The 25646-nt window shown below is 35.6% G+C and overlaps 1 protein-coding gene across 2 annotated transcripts in view; it reads left to right on the top strand.

The window, feature by feature from the left end:
- LOC124167767 (BRCA2-interacting transcriptional repressor EMSY-like) overlaps positions 1-24724 on the top strand; it is a 34209-nt gene extending 9485 nt beyond the window's left edge. For both annotated transcript variants that reach the window (XM_046545782.1, XM_046545781.1), the window contains 7 exons: positions 785-1003; positions 1665-2038; positions 3245-3397; positions 3597-3882; positions 5503-5675; positions 21750-21927; positions 24688-24724. In XM_046545782.1, the coding sequence (XP_046401738.1) occupies positions 785-1003; positions 1665-2038; positions 3245-3397; positions 3597-3882; positions 5503-5675; positions 21750-21927; positions 24688-24692 (1388 nt within the window). In that variant the 3' untranslated portion in view covers positions 24693-24724. The remainder of the gene's footprint in view (positions 1-784; positions 1004-1664; positions 2039-3244; positions 3398-3596; positions 3883-5502; positions 5676-21749; positions 21928-24687) is intronic.
- Positions 24725-25646: the final 922 nt, after the last annotated feature.

Here is a 25646-nt window from a genome sequence, read left to right as displayed (position 1 = left end):
GTACATATGTCACGCTTAGATTTTTAAATGACGATTTCTATTTTCTGCGATTAAATGAAAAGTGAAAATTTTCAAGCACGCGAAAACGCGATGGCTAAGTATGAATGCTGGGAAAATCCCGTGTGACGTCTGGCTGCTGCTGTGTGAGGCCACCTGGGTGCGAGGCTATGAACGCTGCTACAATGCAGGCTGCTTGTGGCCGAGCATTGCAGTAGCGTAGAGTACCCTGCTAGGAGTTGGCGCTTGGCTTAATTAAGAATTATTAATACCCTATCAAACAAAGGAAACTTTCTGACCTTAGGCAATTTTAATAGGTGATTATTAAGATATGTTTTCCTGAGACAATGTAAAACTCCTATCTACTCATATAGCATCTAGGCCCCTGTGACGTCACGTGGAGTGGCATCGCATGGGCGCCAATCTGGCCTTTTTCAAATGAGGTTATAATGAGGAAGATAATGTGGCACATCATTCAATAGATCAATGTTTGAGCTTAACTTTTCAGTTTGAATTGTTGCTTTCTCTTTATTAGAACAAAAATTATTGCAATTAGTACTATCCAGGTTACAATGAAGCTCAATTATGGTAGTTGTACACAGACTTTCAGGAGTCTATCTCCTGTGGTAGATAGCCTTATTAAGGTGGATATCGTCTGATATATTAATAGATGTTAAAAAAAAACTTAAAAAGTATTGAATTGTGCCTGAATTTTTTATGGGTAGAATTTTTGGGACACCCTACTTGCCTTATTGGTTTACATTTAACCGATAATATCTTTTCCTAGGAATGAAGATACTACCATTATCTGCTGCAACAAGTAACAGTGGTAGTAGTATGGCTAAAATTCTACCTAAACCTGCCAAAGGTTCATCATTGTTTGTTGTCAATGCGTGCGGTGCAGGCACCACGACAGCATCTCAGATGTCAGTGGTTAGTCGTGTTGTGCCAACCTCTGCTTTGTCTCCCTCTCCCAATTTAAATTTGCCTACATCATCAATCTCAGGTGAGTGCCGCATGTAGTTCTAAGGATTGCATTAATTTTAGAATGCAAAAGGTAATAATTGGAAGTTAGTATGATTTTTATTAAGACATGTATTTCTTTTTACATGCCCATTATTTTCATAAGTTCATTCCTACTTTGGCTGAAAATTACATGATCATTGTTGAAATTTTAGATAATTGGTTGGAAATAACACTAAGTAGATGGTTTGTAATACCTATGGATGCAAGGAAAAGTCAATTTATTTAGAAAAAAATGTGGAAAATTGTCATGTGTTGCCCAAGTCCAACCTTGATTGAATTTATCTAAATAGTAAATACCAAATTCAAAAAGAATTCCTTTTATTTGCTGAATTTCAAGTGTGAATCCTTTTAGCATCATTTTTAATTTTAAAATCCAAATCCTCTAAATAATCTTAGTATGTTATCCTTTTACCAATACATTTCTTGAAATTAAACGTTTTAACGGAAATTTGAACTCAAGTGTTAGAATTTTAATGAAAGCATATTCGGCTCATCACTTTTGCAATTGATGATGGCCCCCAAATATTATATTTTGCTTTGGTATATGAAAGACAAGTATTATGTGTGTATGAAAATGAATTTCAAGCTATAAATGATGGGGGCTACCTGTGTGGCTCAGTTAACATAATCATCATGCTTAGTTCTCGGAACCAGGACTGTTACAACAGGGAGCGGCAATCGCATAAACATCAATGCAACAGCAGTGGCCAGGTCGACCACTTCCACTCCCTTATCCACATCTTCAAGTATTTCAAGTCATCTCGCCACAAATACCAATCCAGGGGGCACGGCGGTTATAATGCATCAAACAGGTCGTGCTGTGACGGCCACCGTGAATTCTTCGAGTGTGCCCGTAACATCAAGTGCTTCGTCAATGTCTGCAGCTCCTACTCCTCCTTCTAGTGCATTATCATTGGGAGGGGCTTGTGGTAAATCCAATGTTATCGTAGTGCAAAAGGGGCCATCGGGGAACACCACTTTCTGCAGAGGAGTCTCCCTTGGACCATCGACTAAGGTAAAAGTGAAATATTCTCTTGTGTCACTACGTAGGTTTCCGCGGTGTCAAGGTCCCAATGTATGTGGGTTTTCAATTTCTTCAATAATGGAAAGACTACCAATGTCAACATTAGCCCTGAGTATGGAATCCTACTCATTTTCCAAAATGTTGGTAGCCATTTCCACGTTGCATTTCCATTTCCAAAACGTTGGCCACATTTCTTCATTGACTCAGTGGAAAACCGAAGTAGCCACTTCCACAAAGGTGAATTTGGTTAGTATGTTATGATTTCTGAAAAATTTACTTATTTCTTACGATGGGCAGGTTTATAAGTTTAATCAAAAAATTTTGATAAAATGGAGATTTATCATTGAATATTGACTCTAAGAATCACATCGGCACATTTTAGCAGCTCATTGTTTTTAACTCAAGGTTAAAACCCAATTTAACCCAAGGTTGGTTTTATAGGAAGGGATATAGCTCATCCTAAAATATGAGGGTTTCCCATTAAGTAATTCACCATATTTTCTTTCTTTGGCATTTATTCATTGCACATCATGATAATTACACACACGAAAGAATGATGTTTCTACTATACACCCTATTTTTCCACGTAATATCCGTCCCGTTCTAAGGCCTTCCTCCAGTGCAAAACTAGAGTGTCCAGTTGGTACCAATGATTTCATGGTCCTTAGCCGCTGCAAATCTTGGGAGTACCGCCAAACTGCCTTCTGATGCCCTCATCCTCTGAGTCCAGCAGCTAACTAAACTCCTATTGACAGCAGATACTCCATAGACTTTGCACAAACGTTTTTTTTATATTCTCTACAGTTTGTTTCTCTTCAGTGAGAAATTCAATGATGGCATGCTGCTTGTAACGTACATTACTTACAAATGCCATTTTTAAACAGTCCTGTAGCTATGCTTTATCTCTTGGGAGCCAGAAATTTTGCACAGACACCCATGAAACTTCAGATAATGCATTTGTGACGTTTCTCATTCGAACGATTGCTGTCGGTTGAGAAAAAAATTGAGGTGCATATCTTCCTGAGCAACCCTCATGTCTTAGTCTACTCATCTAAGGTGGTACTGTATTACCTGAGTAGTTTGTGTGCCTTAAACCCAAATTCAATAATCCTCTTCACTTTAAATAATCACATTTCATGGAATGAATTAGCTTTTCTATGATTTTTCTCCTCTTCAAAAAGAAAATTTTTCTTTCAGGAATTTGTTGGTAAGGTACTGAAAGGGAAAACTACAGCCATAACAGTCCAAAGAAGGCCAGCCACATCTAACAACACCTCAGCATCCTCCATTAACAATTCTGTAAATGTTAAAAATGGACCTGCTTTGAATGTACCCTCTTCAAGTTCACAGGTGATTTTTTTGCCATGTATTAATTATCTATTTAAATTTATGTAAAATTTTGTCATGTTCAAGAGAGATTATTTTACAGAAAGTTTTTATTGCCTTTTAAGATGAGATGTTTATTTACAATTCTTTTTGTTTTTTTCAGTAACATAACAGCAGTTCAGAAATTTGGAGCATATTTAAATAATGTGTTTTATTATTCCAGGGAAACGTCATCGTTCTCGACTTAAGCAATGAGCAATTAGGTAGCAGTTCTATTCTAAATGAGCTGCTCCAAGGCTCTGGCATCATTGGTGACTCCATTAATGTGCCTTCAAACGGAATGAATTCCAGCCCAAGCTCAGAAGAGGGTATGATGGCTCCAGACCATTCCCTTGAAAGTTCTCTCTCTCCAGAAGTTGTGGAAGAAATTGGCCCAGAATTTTGCCAAATGGCTGAACCAATTTCAAGTGCAGGATTGAACATTTCCCAGACCAGAGTTGTCACACTTGGTGAGAAAGGCTAGAGAAAATAGCTAGTTTGTAATAGATATTTTTCCTAATTTAGCCATAGTTGGCAGTAATAACCCTCACGTTCATTCTTCTCTTGCCATTTTTCTTGTACACAATTTATTTTTTTGTTGTATTTATGACCTATTGCTGCAGGATTGTTCATTAAACTCTCAGTGATAAAAATTTGGTGGCATTATGAAATCAGCTCTCGGTGTTTTCAAAATTCATAGTGGTTGGCCTTTTACAATAGTTGTGATCAAGTTCTCTTGTTTCTTCTTTTTGCTATTATCATTAGCTATTTTTTTCTTATTAAATGAGGAAAAATTTTTAACACTACAATTATGGAGATTTTATGCCATAAAACTTACTGAAATATCTGCAAACCAAGAATTCCGACCATACAATTTTTTTAAGGTTGCACTTTTAGCCTTGAAATGATTTCTGCATAGTTTAGGAATGGTAAGTCAGGAAAAAGTGGCACTTTTTTATGTGGGAATTCAATCTTGCAATATGTGTGCGGCAGAATGTGGTGGAAATTATTAATATTAGCTAAATAAGACGTTTTAATATCTCCACTGCATTTTATTCATTTGAAAATGTTGTTGTAACAACAAAATGTGATCTGCAAAAATCAATTCAGTGGAAAGATTTCGATGTCTTATAAATAAAAGAAGAGAATCAATGTCTAATAAAGAAGAGAAGAGTGGACTAAAGAGAGTTTATTGTTTGGAGTCAGTGATCATTAGAGGTCGATCAACTTATGTGATTTTAAAGATAGACATTTTGTTTCTTGTATCTTAGCAGTTCAGAGAGTCACCAGCCAAACAGCTATTTTCAGTCTCCCTCAGTATGTGTAACAGGAAAAAGTTACAACTAATCCATGCTTTTTAAACATATTTTTTGAATCCAGTGATTTTTAGTTTATTTTATATAAATAATGGTGAAAGTATGCAGCTTAAGGTCCGTGAAAAGAGCTCTGCAGCTCTGATATCTACTCACACCTGCCGTAATTCTCACAGCCCCTTTTTGCAGTTTAAAAAGCCCTAGTGTCTGGTGGTAGTGGCCTCATGCTACAACACCATATTCAAGTCAGCTATGAACGTATGCATAATAAACAGATTAGAAATTGGGCATATTCGTTGCAAGAAATAATATCCAGAGGCAATTTTTTTGACTGATACCATTAATATGTGACTCCCACTGCATATATTCATCTATTTCTACTCCTAACAATCTCATGTTCAGGAGAGAGAGACTCGAAGGCTGGGTGCTAGCCTTTGATTTAGTGAGTATAGATATCTTTATGAGCGACAATGAGAACATAATAATAGGGCCCCACTATATTGCTAGGTCCGACAGAAGCAATAAATTAAGAGAGATATTTAGCCAAACAGATAGAAATGGGAATTCGTTTTCCCCTGAACCATAAAGTCCTTTAATAAGTGCTAATCACAATTTCGCATTTCCTTTTTATGTGTAAACGGCTGGTGTCCTAACATCCCCTGCCACATGCCTTTTAGGCTGTTTGTGGGGTAGTATGTAGATGTGATTCTTATCCATTTTTATATCATATTATACGATATAAGATATTTTGTGATTCTTATCCATTTCTTCCAATAGAAGAGGCCGTGGAGATGTTTGGTACATCAGTTGGTGATAATGGAGAAATTTTGTTGGGGAAGAAGGCTGGTGGATGTGATGAGGTCCAGAAAATAGTGCACATTTCCACATCAATGAAGCCGAATGATGTCAGAGGCCAAGATATTGTGGCAGTTCCTCCTGTTGAGGCAGAGGTGGTTCTTGCTTTTGACAAAAATTATGCATTATAAGATAATTACCCATTTCAATTCCTTATCTATAAGGATTATAAGATGTATATACTTGTGGATTATTTAATTCACCAACGACTAACATTTTCATTCTGAAGACCCGGTCGGTGCTTTATCGGGGGAAAGTGATGTTAAAGCTCAGGCTACTGCATGAAATCCATAAGTACTTATCATGTTTATTGCATTTACTCCTTGAATTGGGAGATTATAGAGATTTATTGACTCATTTCTAGACTTAATAATTGACTGTGGACGATAGGTCCTTTGTATATACTAAAATTTATTTTTATAAGTTTTATTTCAAATTAAGTCATCTTTTATTTATACAAATATTTATTCTGCCATAAGTATTTTAAAGGTGATAATTTACTGTTTTCACTCAAATTTCTTCTCATAGGTTGAAATCTCTATGATGAATTTCATGAATAGTTATATTTTATAGTCATTTAAATGTTTCATAGTAAATGTGTTGTGCCATTAAATTTGTGTCTTAATTAAGTGTTTTAATTCTTATGTCACTGAAACTAAGTGTTGAATAGCACTGATTAACACTATCTGTTACAGCTCTATAGCCAAATTAATAGGAGGTGATTGGTCATTCAACCGTAAAATATTTTTATTCTTAGTCCCAGAGTCTGATACTAAAAGCACTAGGTGGTGGTTGTAATCTACTTGAAGATGTGACATTTCTTGGATTTGGCTTGTTCTATGAGCTGACTATTTGTGCCCTGGTCTTTTGAATATTTCAGAGCTTTTTTTAACAAAAGAATAATAAACCGCTATTCATCACAATCACATTTTGTTTGCTAAAGTCATTTCTTATTGGGACACCATTTCCTGTTTTCACCAAAACATTAAGGTAGCCTTCAATATAACAATCCTTTTGTGATCTATATCTTTGTGCCCTCATCTCTTAGCTTGCTCAATTAGATTTAGGATTTTTGACTTTAGAAATTTTTTGGGATCTTCAAGCCAGGAGAAATCTTTTTTTTTCAAACCTTTTTTTTATGCTTTTTACTCGTAACTTAAGCGTGGAAATTAGGTCTTGCATTTCTTATCATTCTTGATCAAATCCCTGGCAATTGGTGTTACACAAGGTAATCCAAGGATGTGGGACATTGTTTTTCAAGCGTGATTGGTGTTTTTTATAGTCTGTTTATGTTTGTTTACCTTGTTCTGTTTGTTGAAGTGTGTTTGTGTTCATTATTAGAATCATTGATTCATCCCAAGAGATGCCACTTCTTGTTAGGATTTTTACCCATTGCAATTGTTTTAACAATATTTACCTGATTTTTCACTATATTTAAATTTTATCATAGAACAAAGTGAACTATTCTTAGCTTTTCTATTAGATGAGTTTGTTCTTGGCTGAGATTTCTGTAGCCACCTCTACCATCATCTTCATTGCCCTTAAGCTGGCAAAATGGGAAGCTATCAAAATGTTTGCCTAAAAAATAGTCTGGAGCGATGACCTAGGGAGATATTTTGCTATTGTGCTATGGAAAAAAGTATGCTCCGCATTTAAAGTGCAACTATCAAGTACCAATGCATGAGCCAGATATTCTAATCATAGTCCTGAGGAGTTGCGCTTAACTCTGATCAGTATTATTTTGACTAGTTATTATTACGATTGGTTGATTCTTATTGGTTGCAATGCAATTGGAATTTATTGTGTTTGAAAATTTTTCATTCTGATTGGCTCAATACTCTCATCTTGTCGTCGGGATGAAAATTTTCAACCAAACCAAGTTCTGATCACATTATTAGATATTCGGAATCAACTGGTGGCTATGAAAACGGATGGGAATAATTTCAATTGCAGTAAAGTATTCGGCCCTTTTTCATTAACAATGCTCATTAGAGTTTTTATTATTGAAGCAGCCTCCTTCGTGGATATGACAATCCTCGACCAGGGAAAAAGAGTGCGTGAGATGATAAATAATGATGCTTTTAGGTAGTGGGTTTTGAGCTTTTCTGAGCCAAATAGCACTGCTTTTATATTTCATCCATAATCTTCGCCCACCAAAGAACATTATATTGTGCTTCCAATCATTGAAGAAGCATACCTGGTTTTTAGTTGAATATGATTAAGTGTGCTAATAGCATGCGATTATATCTCCCAATGCATTGAATTGCTGTTTTAATATTCCTCTTATGGATAGCATTATTTTATTTCTTCTGCTAAATTCTGAGCTCCAACTGGTTGTAAATAATGTAATGCAGCCAAGAACCGGCTATTTAAGAGGTATAAAAATTCGTATCTAAATGGATGGATAATGGTACTTACTTCATTATTTTCGTAGTAGTATAGTCCTTGATTTCTATGCCATTCTTTTCCATCTCATGTTATGAAATTGAATGGGGAACTTGCATGAATTTTTTTTATTTCACAGGTGGACAGAAAATTATTTTCTGAATACAACAAAGAAAACCGCATGTAAATCTGAGTTTTCCTTCGCGAGATATTTAATGATAATTATAACGAATTTTAAAGCGCGGGAAAAACTCCCTCACCCCCCAAGCCACTGCCGACGAAGCCTCGATGACGTCAAAGGTGCCTAAACATCACGCGAAGCTATTGTTGTGATTGTTTGTAATAGTTGACAGCAGTTGTGAGAGCTTCGTTTGTTAGACGTGTTGATTATTTTATATTTAAAGATAAATATCCGACGATAGAGGCTTGGAAGCCCTCATATTTTGCATTATTTATAATATTAATATCTGAGTAAGGTCATAAAATATAAAACTGGAGCAGTTAAACCAAAAATTTTATAATACCTAAATAACATCGTTGTAGGAGTCTGAGCCACGGCCATTGGAAGGGGGATACGTTAATTGTAAGTTGATGTTATCGACGGCATATCATTCATTTAAGTATGTAATTAGAACGATTTTGATGTTTACTAATGTCCGCTTAGCTTTTATATACAATAACTTCATCCGTTTATTAGTAGGTACCGGAGAATTCGTCGTTTAGGACTGTATGTGCTTGTATTATGGGGTGAATTCCAGTCAATGCAACATTTGCTCGCTGATTGGAGACATCTAGGAACATTTTTGTGCCAAAATAGTGTTATTTTCAACGTGACATCTCCCGTTAAGCTACTACTAATAATCACAGTGCCAGTGGTTGTAATGCACAAAGTTTGACAGGGTTGAAAAAATATCGGCCAAGAGTTATCAGTGTTCCATCGTGATTGAATTGTAAAAAGTGCTATTACGCTATCGATAAATGTCTAACAGTAGTGTAACAATTATCAGTAGCGTGTTAACCTCCGTTGTTCACCGTAGATATGACATTTCACGATCAAGCTATTGAAATAAAAACTGTGTGTGAAGTTTGTTATTCCATTATTTCAACGAATAGTAGTGAGAAAAGTCACCTGTGTCACTTGTGTGGGCTAATTTAAGGGTTTAAATCAGTGAATAAATAGTTGTTTTCATCATAACGAGTTCTGTTATTGTAAGTTGTACATGATGAATATAAGAATGTGACAGTGACATCCAGTTTTTGATGAGAGTATTTGCCTATTTCCCACTATATTTTTATGGTATATGCTAGTATATTGTTTATGGATTTACCTATATTATTGAAATAGGTTATAGCTTGTGTGTGTGTTGGTAGCGGAACCGATTCGCGATCTCACATATGGATTGTGTGCAGACTGTTTTGCTGTGAATTCGATAGGACTACCTTCTCTGTTAATTCGGTGTTGCCAAATTCAACAGCACAGCTTACTCTAATATCAACAGCACAGCTTACGATCGTTATCCTCCAGTATTACAAGTTTCTTTTACAACTCGATTTGCCGCCGACGTATAGCAATAATTTGTCTTAACAAATTCCATGAGGGTCGTGGCATCAATTTTTGGTATCCTAAAAAAAGGCTGGTGTCCTAACACCCCATGCCACACGCCTTTTAGGCGGCTTGCGGGGTATTATGTAGATGTAGATGAATTTCAGGTGTACTATTCGAACGAGTGGCAACGTTATCATCCATTTTTCTGATCACTAAAACATACGAAGTGAAACGCTTGTACTTCATCATCCCGATGCCGCATTATTAATATCCCAAGTAATAATCTAGGCACAATAGCAATAGGAAAACTTGCCCAAGAATTACAGAACAAAATAAAGTGACGATGAGCGGCTAAATACTCCCTCAAAACAAATTTTACACCATGCACTCAGCGTATTTCCCTACTCCCTACGGTTGTTTAGGCACCTATGACGTCACGCCTGGCCTCGGCAACGCTCGGGTGTCTTCGCGCAGTGGTCGGCTCAGAGAAATTTTTCTCGATTTTAAATGCAATTTTTTTATTTCTTTTGATGTTGAATGGAGAAACTGAAGGTATTTTTGCGAGCTAATGTATCCATTTGACTTATTCAAAATAGTTTTTAGAGCAATCTACGACCCATGCAAGTTCCTCATTGTATGGAATCGAATGAATTAAAAAGGGCTCTTCAGCTAGAGCTGATAACACAGGATTGATAGATGAGTAGGGATTGCTTAACTCTGAGATGATGAGGGATTTGAAGATAGATCAAATACTACATATATGGATTGTAGACTATCCATTTCTAATATCTAGGCAATAATTCAAACATATGATGGAGTCCTTTAAAATTCTTGGATTTGAGATTTGATTGAATCTATGGATTTCATCTTCAGTCGTAACTCAGCCAAGGTAAGGGCTTGGTGAATGAAGGGAATTTCTCATAAAATTATATACCTCATTTTATTTCATAAAAATTGAAAGACGATATTCTGAACTGATGTTAAATGTTTAATATTGTACAGCCATTTATGTGAGGCTTTAGACTTTATAGCCATTAGAGTGAATAGGGTAAGTTAAATAAATAGAGCAATTTTAGTTAATACTTTAACTTTAAAAAATATTAATTTTTCAGCTCACAACAAATGTCCTCTTTGCTCATTGCTTATCACATCATGTATTATTGCAATGACTCTCAAAGGCTTAATACCCTCGCTAAAGTGACTCATGAAATAACAACACAATTATTGCCTACCAATGCAAACCATTTTTTAAGTTCCCCCTGCATCAAAATTAGACACCATATCCATGACAGTGTATAGAATTCAAATGATTTGTATTGGAAGTATGCATTTTTAAAGATCCCACATTCTTTTGAGAACCCCTAAAAGCTTTTTACTAATGCATTTAATATCCAATAGACTCACCGTAAAATGACATTGAAATGCTGAAACTATTTGGGTTAAATAATGTTGCAATTCTTAATTGATTCTAACTTTCTACTACCTAATTTCTTGTGGAGAGGAGAATTCAAAAATGAGCATAGTAAATCTTTCATTGTTACCAACCTTTATTAGAATACCAAAAACATAGTTACACTTTGATACATACATAATACAAACTACCAAGTAGGATACAAAGTGATACCAATAGGCAGCTGTACTATTTAAATGAAAGAAATTGATGATCTACTTAGACAAATTGTATGATATCAATGTGAATGCAGTGACGAGAGAAATCACATGCTCCATTCCTCTTTCCCTTGGAATGGTCTGTAAGACTTGCAAAGGAGACTGATTTTTGAAGTTTCATAAAAATGTTACTAAATGTTTCATAAAAAAAAGATTAGTGGGTATTCAAACTTCAACATAAGGTTCATATTTCCATCTATCAACCAATAAACCTTAGATAAAGTTACTACGTTAGGTTGAGGCATAAAGCCAGGAAGGAGGTAACAACAACTTTCCAAAGATTTTGAGACCTGACAAATGGTTTAACAATGCATTTTATTTCTTTGCCCTGCAGTTGTTGGCTACTGAAGTAGGTTAATGCTAAATATGAGCACAGGAATGTTAGCTAACACAGTACTCTTTTTCTACAATTTATATTGTATTTTGCAAACCCATTGGTTTTGTAAACCCATTGGTTTTTGAGTTAGGAATAGCACTTTTTTACTTGAAGAATTATGAAAGTCTGTTTCACGAAACAAATCACGGGAAAACTTGTGAAGATAATTGAATTTTCCAGATTGAAATAACTTTTATTTGATTCATTCATATTCATAACTCATATTCACGGCTTTTGGCGCAAAAGGGTTAAATGATAAATTCTCTTTTCTTCCATTAGGACAGTGTCCCTAGAAAAACTTTTGTTAAGCCTTTTGCACATGGAAGTTAGCATGAGCCTTTCCTGCAATGGCCCTATTAATGCTTCTCGTAGCTCCCATACACATTTATGATGCATCCAGATCATGCCTGTTAGCCCTGTTGCCTCCTTTCTGGTCCATCACTTCAGCATGTGGGCTATGTGCAATGCCAAGTCACCAACCACATGAAATTTTCACTCTGTTTAGGGCAAGTGCTTTCCGTTTTGAAATAATTTCGGTCTTAATCTGTGTGTGTGCATGTGGGGTGAATAAAAATATGTGTGAGTGGAAAGGTCTTGGTGGTGTATGGAGTGATGCGGAAACATTCTATTATACTGAAAATCTGATTAAAAATAACCCCTCAAAAAAGTCCGTAGCTTTGCTACCCTATGTGTCTGTATTAATTCACCAACTGTTGAATTGTCTTTGATGTTCCAGCTTGGTTTCCATCACATCCAAATTCTCTTAGAGTCAATGGTAAGTTTCTTCACAATTAGTGTAGCACTCATTACTAATACCTGGCGGTAAATATGTTACACAATTACTGGATTTATGCATCAATATTTTTTCAGTATTAATAAATATTTCATTGCATACTTGGGCTGAGTAGAAAATAAATTTTTTTGTTGCAAACTTGTCTCATTGAAAAGAATTAGTGTATCTGACTCTAAATTAGTCATACAAAAATTGGAAATTTCTTTGTCAACCTTTTACCCTATTTGAACTTTAGTGTGTAGAGGAGCTGAGATTTGAAAAATACATGATTTTAGAGTCAATAATAATAACATGTTTATTTGTTCAATGACATATTGCACAATGAAAGAAATTGTAGCTAGCATGTAGGACACATCAGATTCGTCTGCAAAAGTTAGAAGTTTTTTTTTTTTTAAGTCTTGCTAAGTAACTCAGTACATAAGAGTAAATAAAACAAGTTATTATGCATTGATTGTACACTATTATAATTTTGGCAAATATTCAACAAGCCTATGATTGCACTTTTCATGAAGATATTGAAACAAGGTTTTTTTTAAACTAATGCATTGTGCATTTTTTACATTATTTGGCTAGTTGTGCATATTTTTGTGCACATTGGTGTTGTATACTACATTTGAGTTTGTCTGTTCATTCTGAACGTCTTTCCTCATGTCATGGGAATGATGACTCTCGTTCAGAGGAAAAGGATTCACGTTCTTTTTCACATAAACAGCACAATTTTTTAATTAATTTTCATGATTTAAAAAGGGGTCAGCAGTAGTATCAAATTAGTAGGCAGTAACACCAAAAGATGTGGTTGAATTATATTTGTTAGGGTATTATTTTGTTGTATCTGCGACTGTTTAGTCATGAACAGATAATTTAGCTGTTTGGGTGGAGGACTCTAGGTAAGCTAGATGTGGCATCATGGCGTAGGCAGAAGGCTCCTCCTCCTGCATTTTCAGAATGGAATAAAATTCATGCTGCATTTTTATTTTGTCGAGAATAGAACTAAATTTCTGTTCCACTACTTCTTTTCAACGAAATAAGTTCCCCTAAAACAAATCCAATCAGCCCTATTCCATTCTATTAAGATATTTCCTTTGAGGCATATGCCTGCTGTTGACACCTCAGAAAAAACCATATGGTTAAGTTCTAAAAACATGTATCTCAAAAATAACAACTTTTCAGTAGAGCCAAAAAACCGTTAATTTTTTTTTGTGTATAATTGTAATTGAAATTAAAAACCAAAAATACATAAAACTGAAAAAGAAGCGTAGATTTGCAAACAAATAATTGTTTTTTGCTTGAATTTTATTTTTTATTTATTGTAATAGCAGTATTAACTAAGACCGGCTAAATTTTGAGGTATGTGTTGTTATAACTTAGCCATCGCCATGACCGTTGTATCGACCTATATTTAAAAGTGATTGTTACATCTTTACCAGAATTCATTTCATGCATAAATTATATTGACAAGGCTGAAGATAAAACATTTAGTGGAAGAGAAATGTATTTAACAAATGGCATTTTATTTTTTCCAAAGGTTTGAAATCAAAGCATTTATGCCCATTGTCCTAGCATGCCTTCTTTCTCCACCCTTTATTCCTGAATTCCTTATGATTTGCTCAAACTTAAGGTTCACCTCAATTCATGGCATATCCACACTGGAATTGGAATAGCATGTGGGACATAATGCACCAATGAAGCTGGAGCAATGTTGAAACTAATGGGATTGGCTTTTCAGAGCACCTTATTTATTACCTTATTAGAATTTGTAGTGCTACCCACTGACATTGGTTTTGAATTATCTTACCTCTTCCTCCCAGATTTATTTTCCCTATGTCACAGTTATTCACTGTGCAATTTTAAGGAATTAAATCAAAAGCCCTAATATAGATACATGGTACTAAAAAGGTTTACATTTCTCTCTGGCTGTGAAGTGGGCAACAAAATCTTGGTTTTCTGCAACATTAGTAGTACTTTGTTATTTTACGTTATTTTATGCACTGCTCATTCCTGGCCAATGTCTCAATGATCTCAATTCGGCAATCAGTTTGGTGGTCTGCTAATGAAATCATTGTCAAAATCACAATCTTGTGATGCAAGCTTTATCAGTATTTTTATATATTAGCAAGATCAGTATTTATAATTGTTTACTGGGGTGATTCCCCAATTTAATGATTTTCTGGTTTTTATGGCATGCGCAATCAAAAATTACACAGGCCAACAAAAAATTTTTTTTGAAAACTTTTTTATTTTAATAGCTGATCTTTGTAGATTTTTATGTGCTGTATCCAGACCTGGCCTTAGTTTTTTGGTATCACCCATAGTTTCCAAGCAATATGTATTTATTATTTAGTCTAATACCCCTACACGGTATATAGGGAAATCAATGAAACAGTGTGTTACATCATGAAATTGTTTCTATTTACTGTTCACTTATTATAATAGTATTCTACCGATTAAGGTAGGTTTCCATGGAGTACTAAAGAGGTGATCTGGGAGCCTCCCTTTCCTTCCAGCACTGCCTTCTTTAATTCACTGTAAGGCCTACTCTCTTTCAATCTATCTAAAAATCCTATTCTTTTCCTTCCCCTCCCTCGTTTCCCCAACATTCTACTCTCCAACACCATTTTCAACATCCCCTCACCGCTAAGCACTAACTCCATCCAAACCTTCTGTCTCCTGCGTATCTCATCTAAAAGCTTTCTCTCCTCGCCAACCATATCCAGCACTTCGTCGTTCCTTTTCCTCTCCGTCCATTTCACCCTCTCCATTCTTCTCCATACCCACATCTCGAATGCCTCCAATCTTCTCTCGTCTTCTTTCCTCAGAGTCCACGTTTCCGCACCGTAGAGAGCTACACTCCAGATCAAACTCTTCACTAACCTTTTCTTTAAACTCTTACACAACGATCCTCTAAGAAGCTCCTTCCTGTTCATGAATGCCTCCTTCGCTAATGCGATTCTCTTCCTTATGTCCTTACTACTGTATCCGTATCCTCTAACGTACTGCCTAAATAGTTGAATTACTCAACCTGCTCAAGTTTTTCACCACCCACCTTTATCTTGAGTCTCACATTCCTCGCTCGTGATGCTTAACAAAACCGCATTACCTTAGTTTTCTTGTGATTAATCCTCATCATCATACTGTTCACTACATCGTGATAAAATTTTTTGTATTTACTACACCGTGATAATACAGGGCTCACTTGTCAACTGGAATTGATCTACATTTTCTTTCCCTTTTTTCCTTGAAGCTTCTTTTGTAGCTTTTTCTGCGATGAATCGCTTGCTGAACTTCTCGATGAAGTACCAACAGTAATCCCCCATTATCTTGGTTCATTAGACCTACTTTTCAATTTTATTATAACTATAAAAAAGCTGTTAAATTCTAAAAATATTGCTTGATTTCATAAATTTAACTGTAAAATGTAAATAAATGGTGGGTAATACAACTTTAAAACCATCATATTTGGATTCAGCAACTTTAAAAACATAAGAATATGGTATTTTCAGTAAAAAAAAGTTTTTTCATTGTTGGCCTGTGTTATGGATGGGAATTTACAAGAGGTCAGTGGCGGATCTATGTGTGGGGAATTATACCCCCACTCTGGATATCCAGTTTACACGAGATAGAATGCTAATTTTGTTCAGACCCCCACTACTGCTTGGAGGTTACTCCCTACTTAGCCCCCCCTTTGTCTCTATCCTGGATCCGCCACTGCAGGATGTCAGATGTCATTCATGAATGTCATTTTAATTTTTAAAAGTAGAAAAAGGTACTTTTGAAGGCAATATACAATTATTAATAGTCCTTTTTATATGATTCCAAAAAAACCTAACAAAAAACTGCTTTAAGTTAAAGTTCATAAAATCATGAATAATCTCATTTTTAGATTTTGCCCGGTCCACATCATTACAATTTTACGTGAATTATTCCCCTAAATCAAATTGTTCATACCTCCTCTTACGATAAAGCAAGCATTCAGTCCCCACTTTTTAATACATATCCCAAGTTGTTTTCAAATGTCCTGTTGCCATTCAGAAAAATTCTGCATATCTTTAAAATGGATTTCCTCCCATTTCAAGAACTCAAATCTCTTGAAATATAGATATGTAGTAATCATTTGATTCACCGTTGTCATTTGGATAATTTTATACATTTTGTGCCATGTGTTTATAGAGTCAAATAAATGGCTCAAATTTCATTTTAAAGCAATTCTAAATGATTCAAACTAACTGTCTCATTTAATCACTTTGGAATGGGTAAGATGCTAAGGAAAGGTTATGACTGATAATGGTAATGGTTATTGGAGTATGGATGGTCTGTCCTTGATTCGATTTCAGGGTAAGTTGCCCTTAGATTTTTATGGGTTGGGAACCACTTCACCCATGGCTTTAAACTTTTGAACTTATTAAAAAAAATATACTTCCCTTCCATGTATTTTTTGTTTTAGCATTAATTTATTTTTGATTAGTTTGTGAGCTTAAACATAATTTACCTTGCCTTAAAAGTAAAAAGAAGAAATTATGGTATGGGTAATTATTGTAGGGAGTATGTTCAGAACTAGCAGTTGTGTTTAGGTCATAATTTTAAGTTCATTTATCTGTATTTTTTTGACAGTATCATTTAACCTTTAGCTGCCATATTTAAATGCCCAACTGTCATTCTTCCGTGCCAGATTTCATTGTAGCCCTATTTGTATGCTTGTATGGGCACTTCAGGTACTGGGTGGAACTATTTTCCAGTGCCTGTACAGGGACTTTTGGCATTTCAAGGTCAATCATACAAAAAAATGTCTTGTAAATCGGCTGTTGGTGTGTCCTGGAGTGTGGATTCTACTTTTTACGTTTTCAAATTGAAACTGGCTTCCTGACAATGTGGTATGATTTTTCACGCATATCCCCTATTTCCACAATGCTCTTATGCTGACCATGTTCATGTGGCATGGTGATTGATGGCTGTCGGCACCAAATCTAGACAGAATGGGGTCATTCACTCACACCAAAAATTTCAATTTATTGAAATAACGTGATGAATAGAGGGGAAAGATAAGTTATGACAAAAAAAATCTTCCCCATATTTCTGTCCATATTCTTGTAAGTTCAAAAGGAAAAATGTCAAAGTTCCTGCTAACTTTCTCGGAGTTGGAGACATTGTTAAACTTTTGGCTCATGTAAACAATTGGGGAGAACCTTTCATTGAGTGAAGGAATCAGTCACGTCAGTGTTTATAAAAATATGCCACACAAGACCCATGCAGTGGGCTTTGGAAAAGTGGTGTCCCCTGGTCATGAGCTGAAGAGATCATCAACTTATCTGCAAAAGGGTTAAGACCAGTGATTTTTCCTTGCGAAAAGCTGAATAGGAGAAGTTGGGGTCAGATTGGAATACAGAAAAATATGGGTCTCTTTAGTTTCCAAAATATCACAATCAAAAATTTTTTAAATTGGTGAATGAGCCCATTCATTTCAATAATTCACTAGATGGAAAAAAATCTGGATCTAACAGTTGAAGAAACAAGAATAAGAAAAGGAGTGAGACAAGGGTGTGCATTGTCACCCATAATTTTTAATATTTACATCGAAGAGAGCTCTATCAATGAAATCAAAATTGCAGCTGAAAATACAATTGTAGAATTGAGGAAACAATTCATCTGATGTAATGTATGAAGAATGTTTCTCTATGGGAGTAGGGCTTGAATGTTGACAGCAGCAGAGAAGTCAAGAGTGGAAGGATTCGAAATGTGGTGCTAACGAAGAATGATGAAGAAAAAATGGATCGACCGAGTAAGTAATGAGGAAGTGCTTAGAAGAGTGGGAGGAAAGAGAAGTCTTCTAAAATCCTTAAGGAGAAGACAGGACAACTTAGTTGGTCACATTTTGAGGCATGATGGCCTGTTGAAGACATTCGTAGAAGGACAGGTGGAAGGGAAGAAGGGCTAGGGATGGGCATGAATGATTTATATGGAATAGGTTATACAGGATATAAAATAGAAGAAATGTGTCACTATGAAAAGGCTAGAGGATAGGAGAGAGAGGAATAGAGAGCTGCGTCAAACCAATCTTATGATTTTCGACTAATGATGATGTTGATGGAAGCAAAAGATGGATGAGGATGAAAAAAATTCCTCATTTAGCCATCCTCTTGAAGGTTAAAAATGAGTAAATGTAAAAGTTACACCCAATATTTGTGAGTTGTTGGCATCGTTAGAGTTCTGGTTCATTTACTCGTTTTGGGAGAACTGTTTTGATATAAGGAATCACTCAGAAGAGTGTAAAGAACAACAAACCATGTGAGACTCATACCCTAGGCTGAGAATTGACATGAGTTAGTGATGTCATAAACTCACCTGTGAGAGGGTTTAGGCCAATGTCTGCTGCAAACAGCTTGATAATTAGGTGATGGATCGAAAAACTAAAGAATATGATACTCTTTATTTTTCAAACTCTCTTACAATCAGCGATAAAAAATAATTACTGAATGATGCCATTCTAAACCAGGTTGGCTGATAATTGTTGGTGACAGGAGAAAAAAAAAACTATAGTACTAGAAACACAAGGCATGTGACCGCAACAATTCATAGGGCCTCTTGTCTTTTAACCTATTGGTCCAAGTTCTTTATTTTTACTTCCATTCCTTTACCAATTTATTATTTAGGTTATGACGATTTTTTCATCTCTCAGAATATCACTTATGCTGCCCATAATCCCCTAGCCATTATAAAGCTTGCTTAGAGGAAACAAATTGTAGTGCATTCCCGTTGAAGAACTGATGGAAACTTTAGTCAAAGATTAAGTGAAAATGCATCATAATTTCAGAGGCCCTAATATTTCTTTGAATGTAGATTCTTACAATGCAGTATTTTTTTATAACTTAACCACCACATTTGGAGAACTTCCGCTGTGTTATAATTTGTTCAGAGATAAATGTGGCTAAACTCTGCATATTGGTGCACTTTTGTCGATAAAATTCTTCTTCTGTTCATCCGGTGAGCATCTGTCATTCATGATACTAATGAGGCAATCCAAAAAAATGAGTAATATCTCATTTCATTTATGCTAATTCTGTGGTTTCATTGCATTAATATTGATTAATTTCATTTGTTGTGTCTGCAATTAGCCAATTGGTACAGGCATACTCTACTGCCTACTTGTAATGATTACTTGTAATATATTTTGCCTCCTTGTAGATGAGCATGTTGTGTGAACTCACAAAGTCAATAGCAAGTGGCCTTAAGTCTAAAAATTTCACAGAAGACAAATCAATGGCCTTGATCTGGACTCAATCCAGAAACCTCAAACTTTGAGCCAAAGATTAAAATAATTGAGCTTTCAAAATGACATTTCCTTGTGGCAAAGAATACCGTATATGTCTGAATATAGTCCCCCCCTCTTTTTCCAAAAATTCCCGTGATAAAAGTTTAGGGGGGGGCTATATTTAAACCCATTTTTTTTTTAATTTTTCCCAAAACTCAAGCCTCAAAATTAGGGGGGGGGGAGACTATATTCGGAGGAATATGGTACTCTGTGCATGTTAGAACTTCTTTCCCCTTGATATATTATCTCAATGCAGCCACCAATATTTGCTTTCAAAATTAGAGCACATTGAGTATTCATAATAGAATTATCAAATCTTTGTAAAACATATTCTTCAGTCATTCATTAGTAAATTTTTCTGTGTGGGAATGCTAAATATTTTTGTCATTCAGTATGAAAAGCACTATTTCGTATAGTTGTTTTTGTTTGAATGTTATTCATGAAATATTAGTGCATATTACTGCAAATTTAAATGCTCCAAAATCAAAACCCAACAAAAACTTGGTTTAAATATTAATATACATATTTAGATTGTGGACTAGCCATTTCCATGTGTTCTTCTTCCAATACCCTCTTGCTACTCCTCTGAGGGTAATTGCTGGCTCAAGTATTATCAACAAATGCATGAAATGTACAAGCAATGCTGATTGTCACAGTTGTCCAATCTTCGTAGATAAACTCATATTGAGCTCCATAAAATCAAAACTTCTCTCACTGAAAGTCAAGATCAAAAGTCTTTCTCCAGATCCCAAATACATACATTAGAGTTGTGTTTTTCTACTTGTCTACATTTATTTTGTGCTAGTGTTTCTTCAATATGGCTAAAAATAATGATAGTGGGCTGAAATCTTAAAATAAAGTTGAATAGATACCAAATAGGGCAAGAATCCTGATGAAGTGACTCTGATTATACTAGTTACTTGATGTTAAATTGTGTTGTAATAGCATATCATATGCATTGCTGTTCTCTCTGTTGACAATTTTCAGAGTATATTGGTGAGCAAAGTTATTCTTAAAGTACTCGCCTACCTACCTAATTTCGATGCCCCTGCTTAATATATATCCTTGAAATGAAGCAACCCCCGTAAACTCTTTCGTACTTCTGGTTGCATAACATCAGTAAATGAGTTGTTTAATGCTTCAAGACCTGACGCTAAGCATATTCTTGTTTTCATTTACCTCAGTATTGATTTTCCACCCATATTCTCTATGGGTATATTATGAAAATTGTTCTCCAGTATATTGAATTCATCCCTTCTATTATTAAAACCAGCTCTTGAAAGGAATATGCCAAACACAAGTCCAAGTCAAGAAAATCATTTTCCTCCGTGAAATTTTAGGCAAATTGTGCACTTGGGGTTGACTATGCAGATTTCCGGCGTTGGCTAGCTTATCATAGTTTTCAAAAATTGATACCTGCATTACCTGAGTGTAAAATACTGCCTGCCCAAGAGTCCCAGTAATTTCACATAAAAATGTGTTTCAACTCAATATATTCTCGATATAGCCATATGAAAATCAAGCTAGTTTCTTAATTAATCGGCATTAAAAGAAGATTTTTTTAAATTTTGCGCATTAAATCGCAGTGCATCAATGGCAAAGCAATGTTTTTTACTTAAGCTTTAATGCTTTACTTGTTTTTTCCGTAAGCCCATATCAGTTTTCGTCAAAAAGAAGGGTGTACAGAAAGTGTTACATAGATGTTAAACGAATTAGGTTGGGAGCCTCTTTGGTAAGGTTGAGTAGAGGCTGTGAACTAGGGTTAGAATGGTTGAGCAATTGAGAACGGATATCTTTAAAAGCAACACAGAGAACGTCACGTCAAAACCCTACTACATTTCCAGGTCCGACATAAACAATAAATTAAGAGAGGTATTTTATCAAACGGGTAGGTATGGGAACTCCTATTCAACTTCGTTGGAGCATTTCATTTTTATGTGTAAAAGGACAGTGTCCTGACACCCTCCACCACTTGCCTATTGAGGTGGCTTGCAGGGTAGTACGTAGGTGTAGATTTGCTTCCCTCTATAAACTTTTTAATGTATTCATTTTTTGTCTTACCTTTTTATTTGAAATTCACCCATCTACTCTCCTTTAGGGTGTAGCTAAAGAAGAGGATGTATCAGAAAATGTAAAGACTGCTGAGTCCGACATTTTGCTGTCAGAGTTCACCAAAGACTCAATGAGGCCAGAAACAAAGACTATGGACATATTTAGCACAGCCATCGCCTCGGCCGATATCAATTTAAATTGTTTGGAAGATGAGACTGAAGATGGTACGTATATTTTAATCATAACACATTCAACATTTTTTTTACTTGCTATTTTAATGTTTGTATACATCTATATGGATAGGTGTGACTGCATTGTCTGAGATATTTACCCTTTGAACTATATCGAGTACACAATTCTATGTGAGAAAAATCTAGTTCAAGTCAAGCATAAAGTCCCACTCTGTAATTGTTTCAGTGCCCTTATCAGTATTTTTCCAGCCCCTATATAGTTTAATGTTCAACAGCTGGCCAAATTGGCGTATGCTCCCATGTAATATATTTTGATATTAGTAATTTATTTTGTAAAACCCTCAGTTAATTGTGTTTATTGTATGTTTGCCATAACTTACAGTTTTTTTAATATTGTTTTTTTTTAATAGAATTTTAAGTATAAGGCAGTCTTTTGATAACCGCTGTGGATAGGCCCTAATCAGTGTCATCTTCCTGTAGTGCATGTAAAAACATCTTTCCAGGGAAAAAGAATAATTAAATTTTACGACAGATTATCTACTATGCAGTGAAAATGCACGTAATCACCGTTACGTTTAGAAAAAAAGTCTAAAAAATTCAGCAACATTTGCTTGGCATTGCAGAAATAGAAAATTTCATATTTTGTTGTAAGGCAGATGATGGAATAAGTATGTTCATGGATGCTTCCTTGAAGCACCACACAACATTCAACCAAGCATTATCTTAGGTTCTGTTAGTCGCTGGTATGCTGGTTGATAAAGACATTTCTACATATAATGATCCTACCAATGCAAAATAGCATAGTACCAAAATGATGTGACCTTATAAATATTCAGGATGTGGAACAAAACATATTTTCTTGTGCCTAAGGAATATGGGAATAGTCTCTCTCCCCCCTTTTCTCAGTGCTGCCACAAATCTGGGGACATTATACAAAAGCACACATTCCCCTCCCCTACTTTTCAAACTCACGTGTGAGCTCTCCTACATTGAAAAATTAGGTACATGTAATATGGTGCAAGTTTTGAAGTTGATATGAAAAAAGGTCACAATGATCCTTTTGAAATGTCTTTGCCACTGACCTAGTCGTGTAAGCAAGGAATGTTTCGAGCAGCATCGAGGAAAGAGGTGAAACCTGTGACACTAGGGATATGGGATGGGGAGAGAGAGAGAGGCAGGCGTTGCCATGGTTTCTCAAAAGAATGTTTTAGTGAATGGAAAAGAATGACTCTCAAAAAACCTCTATTCACCAACCACTAGGTGGCTCATTAGGAAGGGTGGGAAGCCTGGCTAACTTCTCAGTCGAAGGGATTAGCCCCCTTTTCATCCTTTTCACTTCCTGCTTGCATTCCTTATTTTGACCATTTTCAAAGTCCACTTAAGAGCAATCGCCATGGCACAACAAGGAAAAAAAGGCAATGGACATTTGGCAACACAGCATACTTACTCACGATGCATACACCACAGAGGTCTGAAAGCGTCTGAATTTTAGTGGAGGCTAGACTCCACATCCACATCACATTTTGGTTGGTTTTCAGGAAGTCAATTGCCCTGCGCACTCACCTACTAATATAAATGGTGCTGACAGGAGAGTTTTCCAGTTAAAATACGTTGTCTATGGCAATGATTTTGTCGTTATATCTTTGACAAGAGGTTTACAGAATAAATATGCAGATTGAAAAGGTTAGGTTTATGTTGTATTAGCTATGTTCTACCCAATAGCGGTTAAAGGAAGGGGAGGCAGAGGGTGCAGCCATCTCCCTTAAAACTTCTTATGTCTGGAGAAATAGAAAAGTTAGCAATATTAGGTGGCTCTCAAATGAAAGTATTGCTGAGAGGTATTGCTTACCATCAAGGTGCTGTGGAGAGTAATGAAGCTCCCCCCTACAAAAAAACTACCTTAATCTGCCCCTGGTGCTACTGTTCCTTCTGTGACAATCATTATACTCTGTTCATTTTATCTCTGTGGGTGAGCTGGTGTGGCCTAAGCAAGTGCAGATGAGGGGAGGGAAAGTTTCTCGACATGTGACTTTGCCTTTGCCAATAAGCAAACAGTAGGCGTGGCCTCAGTCAGTCGCTCTCAGACCTCCGCCGAGTGAACATCGTGAATCTGCTCGATGAGCAGTGTTGCCACACCTCACGTGTTCTCCTTGTATGTGACTAAGTATGCCTTTCACCAACGGTGCCTCATTCAGCAAGGTAGATGACAATGTCATGGGCTTCTATGAAAGGATTATCCCCAATGCCTTCCAAATGAGTAGGTATATTGTCTCAGCGCCAGGGCCAAAATACCTGTGGCCACGTATGACTCAAACGTTTTCAGTGACAAAGTATGGCGGCTATGTACATTTGGCAACGTCATGTTCACTCCTCCTCTCTATCTCGGTACTACCCCTCCCATATCAGCGAAGCCATCCGAGAGTGTCCGGGCTCTCACGAAAGCTCACCCGCAGACATAAAGTGAACAGACTATAAACTCTTCCTGTTCCAAAATTGGCTAGTTTCCAAAATTGTTGAAAGCCACGTGGGAGGGAAATTTTATTTTTCTTTTCAATGCAGTCATCTGTTCAGATGTTAGGCTGTAGTTATGTGTTTAAATAATAATGGGTTTAATATCTGAGGATAGATGTAGATATATGTCTTGAATGAAAAGAGCCGTTTTGCTCATTTCATTCATGATAATGTCATCTATTGACCTAATGTAAGGTGAGAGGAAACAATGCTGAAATGTAGAAATAGTGACTTATTTTTAGGGTTGAACTAAATGTGTACCTATCTTTTGTTTTTTACTAGGCTGAAGTTATGCTGTGACAAGTTTACCCCCTTTGAGGTAAGTCATCTATTTTTTTCATTTCATTATTTATGCTTAGAGGAAATATGTAAGAGGTAACCTCTGTAAATATTATCATCATTATGATATGGAATCATAAATAATATTTAAAACTTGATGTAAGTAATTTTTCCTCTACTGACCTAGATAATTCCTCTATTTTCAGATAAAACTGGAGCATAGTTCATGAATTAGTGTAGTACATACGCAAATTCATAAATCTCGCAAAAAAGGAAATGAAGAGATGAGTCAATCATGAAAAAGTATCATAGAAATTGATGCCTAGCTGTCAAAACTGAAGTGGTATTCAAGTGGTATAAATTCAAAGCTACATTTACAATATTGGGCTGGACTGTAACCAATATTGGACAAGATTGAAATTATATTAATTAGGTTTTTGTAAATATATTGTTTTTATTTGTTCCAACAAAGTAGATAGGGGAGTAATGATAAGGGAAAGTATTTATGATCCTCATACATTGACTGGTAATGGCACAATTATGATTATTATGAATTCATGTATCACTGTGATCAATCACTTATATATCACATCTGTATTATGTCTTCCTGCATTAGTTTAGTACACATTAGTCTCACTTCTTTTCCTCTGCGAAGCTAAAGGCCTAAAATGTTCATGTAATGATTGTGATATTTAGTTTTTTATGCACCCACAGGGTAGGTGAATTTCTTGTTTGTATATATATTCTACATATTATTCTCTGCAAGAGCTGAGCTCTCTGCACACCAAAATTGTGTATCTTTAATATGCTGCCTGTACATATATGAATTCCAATTTACATAAGTGAAATAAATTAATCTTATGTAGATTCTTCTCCTTTTATTACTTAAATTTTTAACACAAAATGGACTTTAAATAGATGAATTCCAGTATGGCAAAAGAATTTTTATAATTTGTTGGATG

This window comes from Ischnura elegans, chromosome 11 (assembly GCF_921293095.1).
Source record: "Ischnura elegans chromosome 11, ioIscEleg1.1, whole genome shotgun sequence".
In the NCBI taxonomy this organism is placed as follows: Eukaryota; Metazoa; Arthropoda; class Insecta; order Odonata; family Coenagrionidae; genus Ischnura; species Ischnura elegans.
The sequence above is the reverse complement of the archived record's forward strand: the minus strand, read 5'-3'. Positions and strand labels throughout refer to the sequence as shown.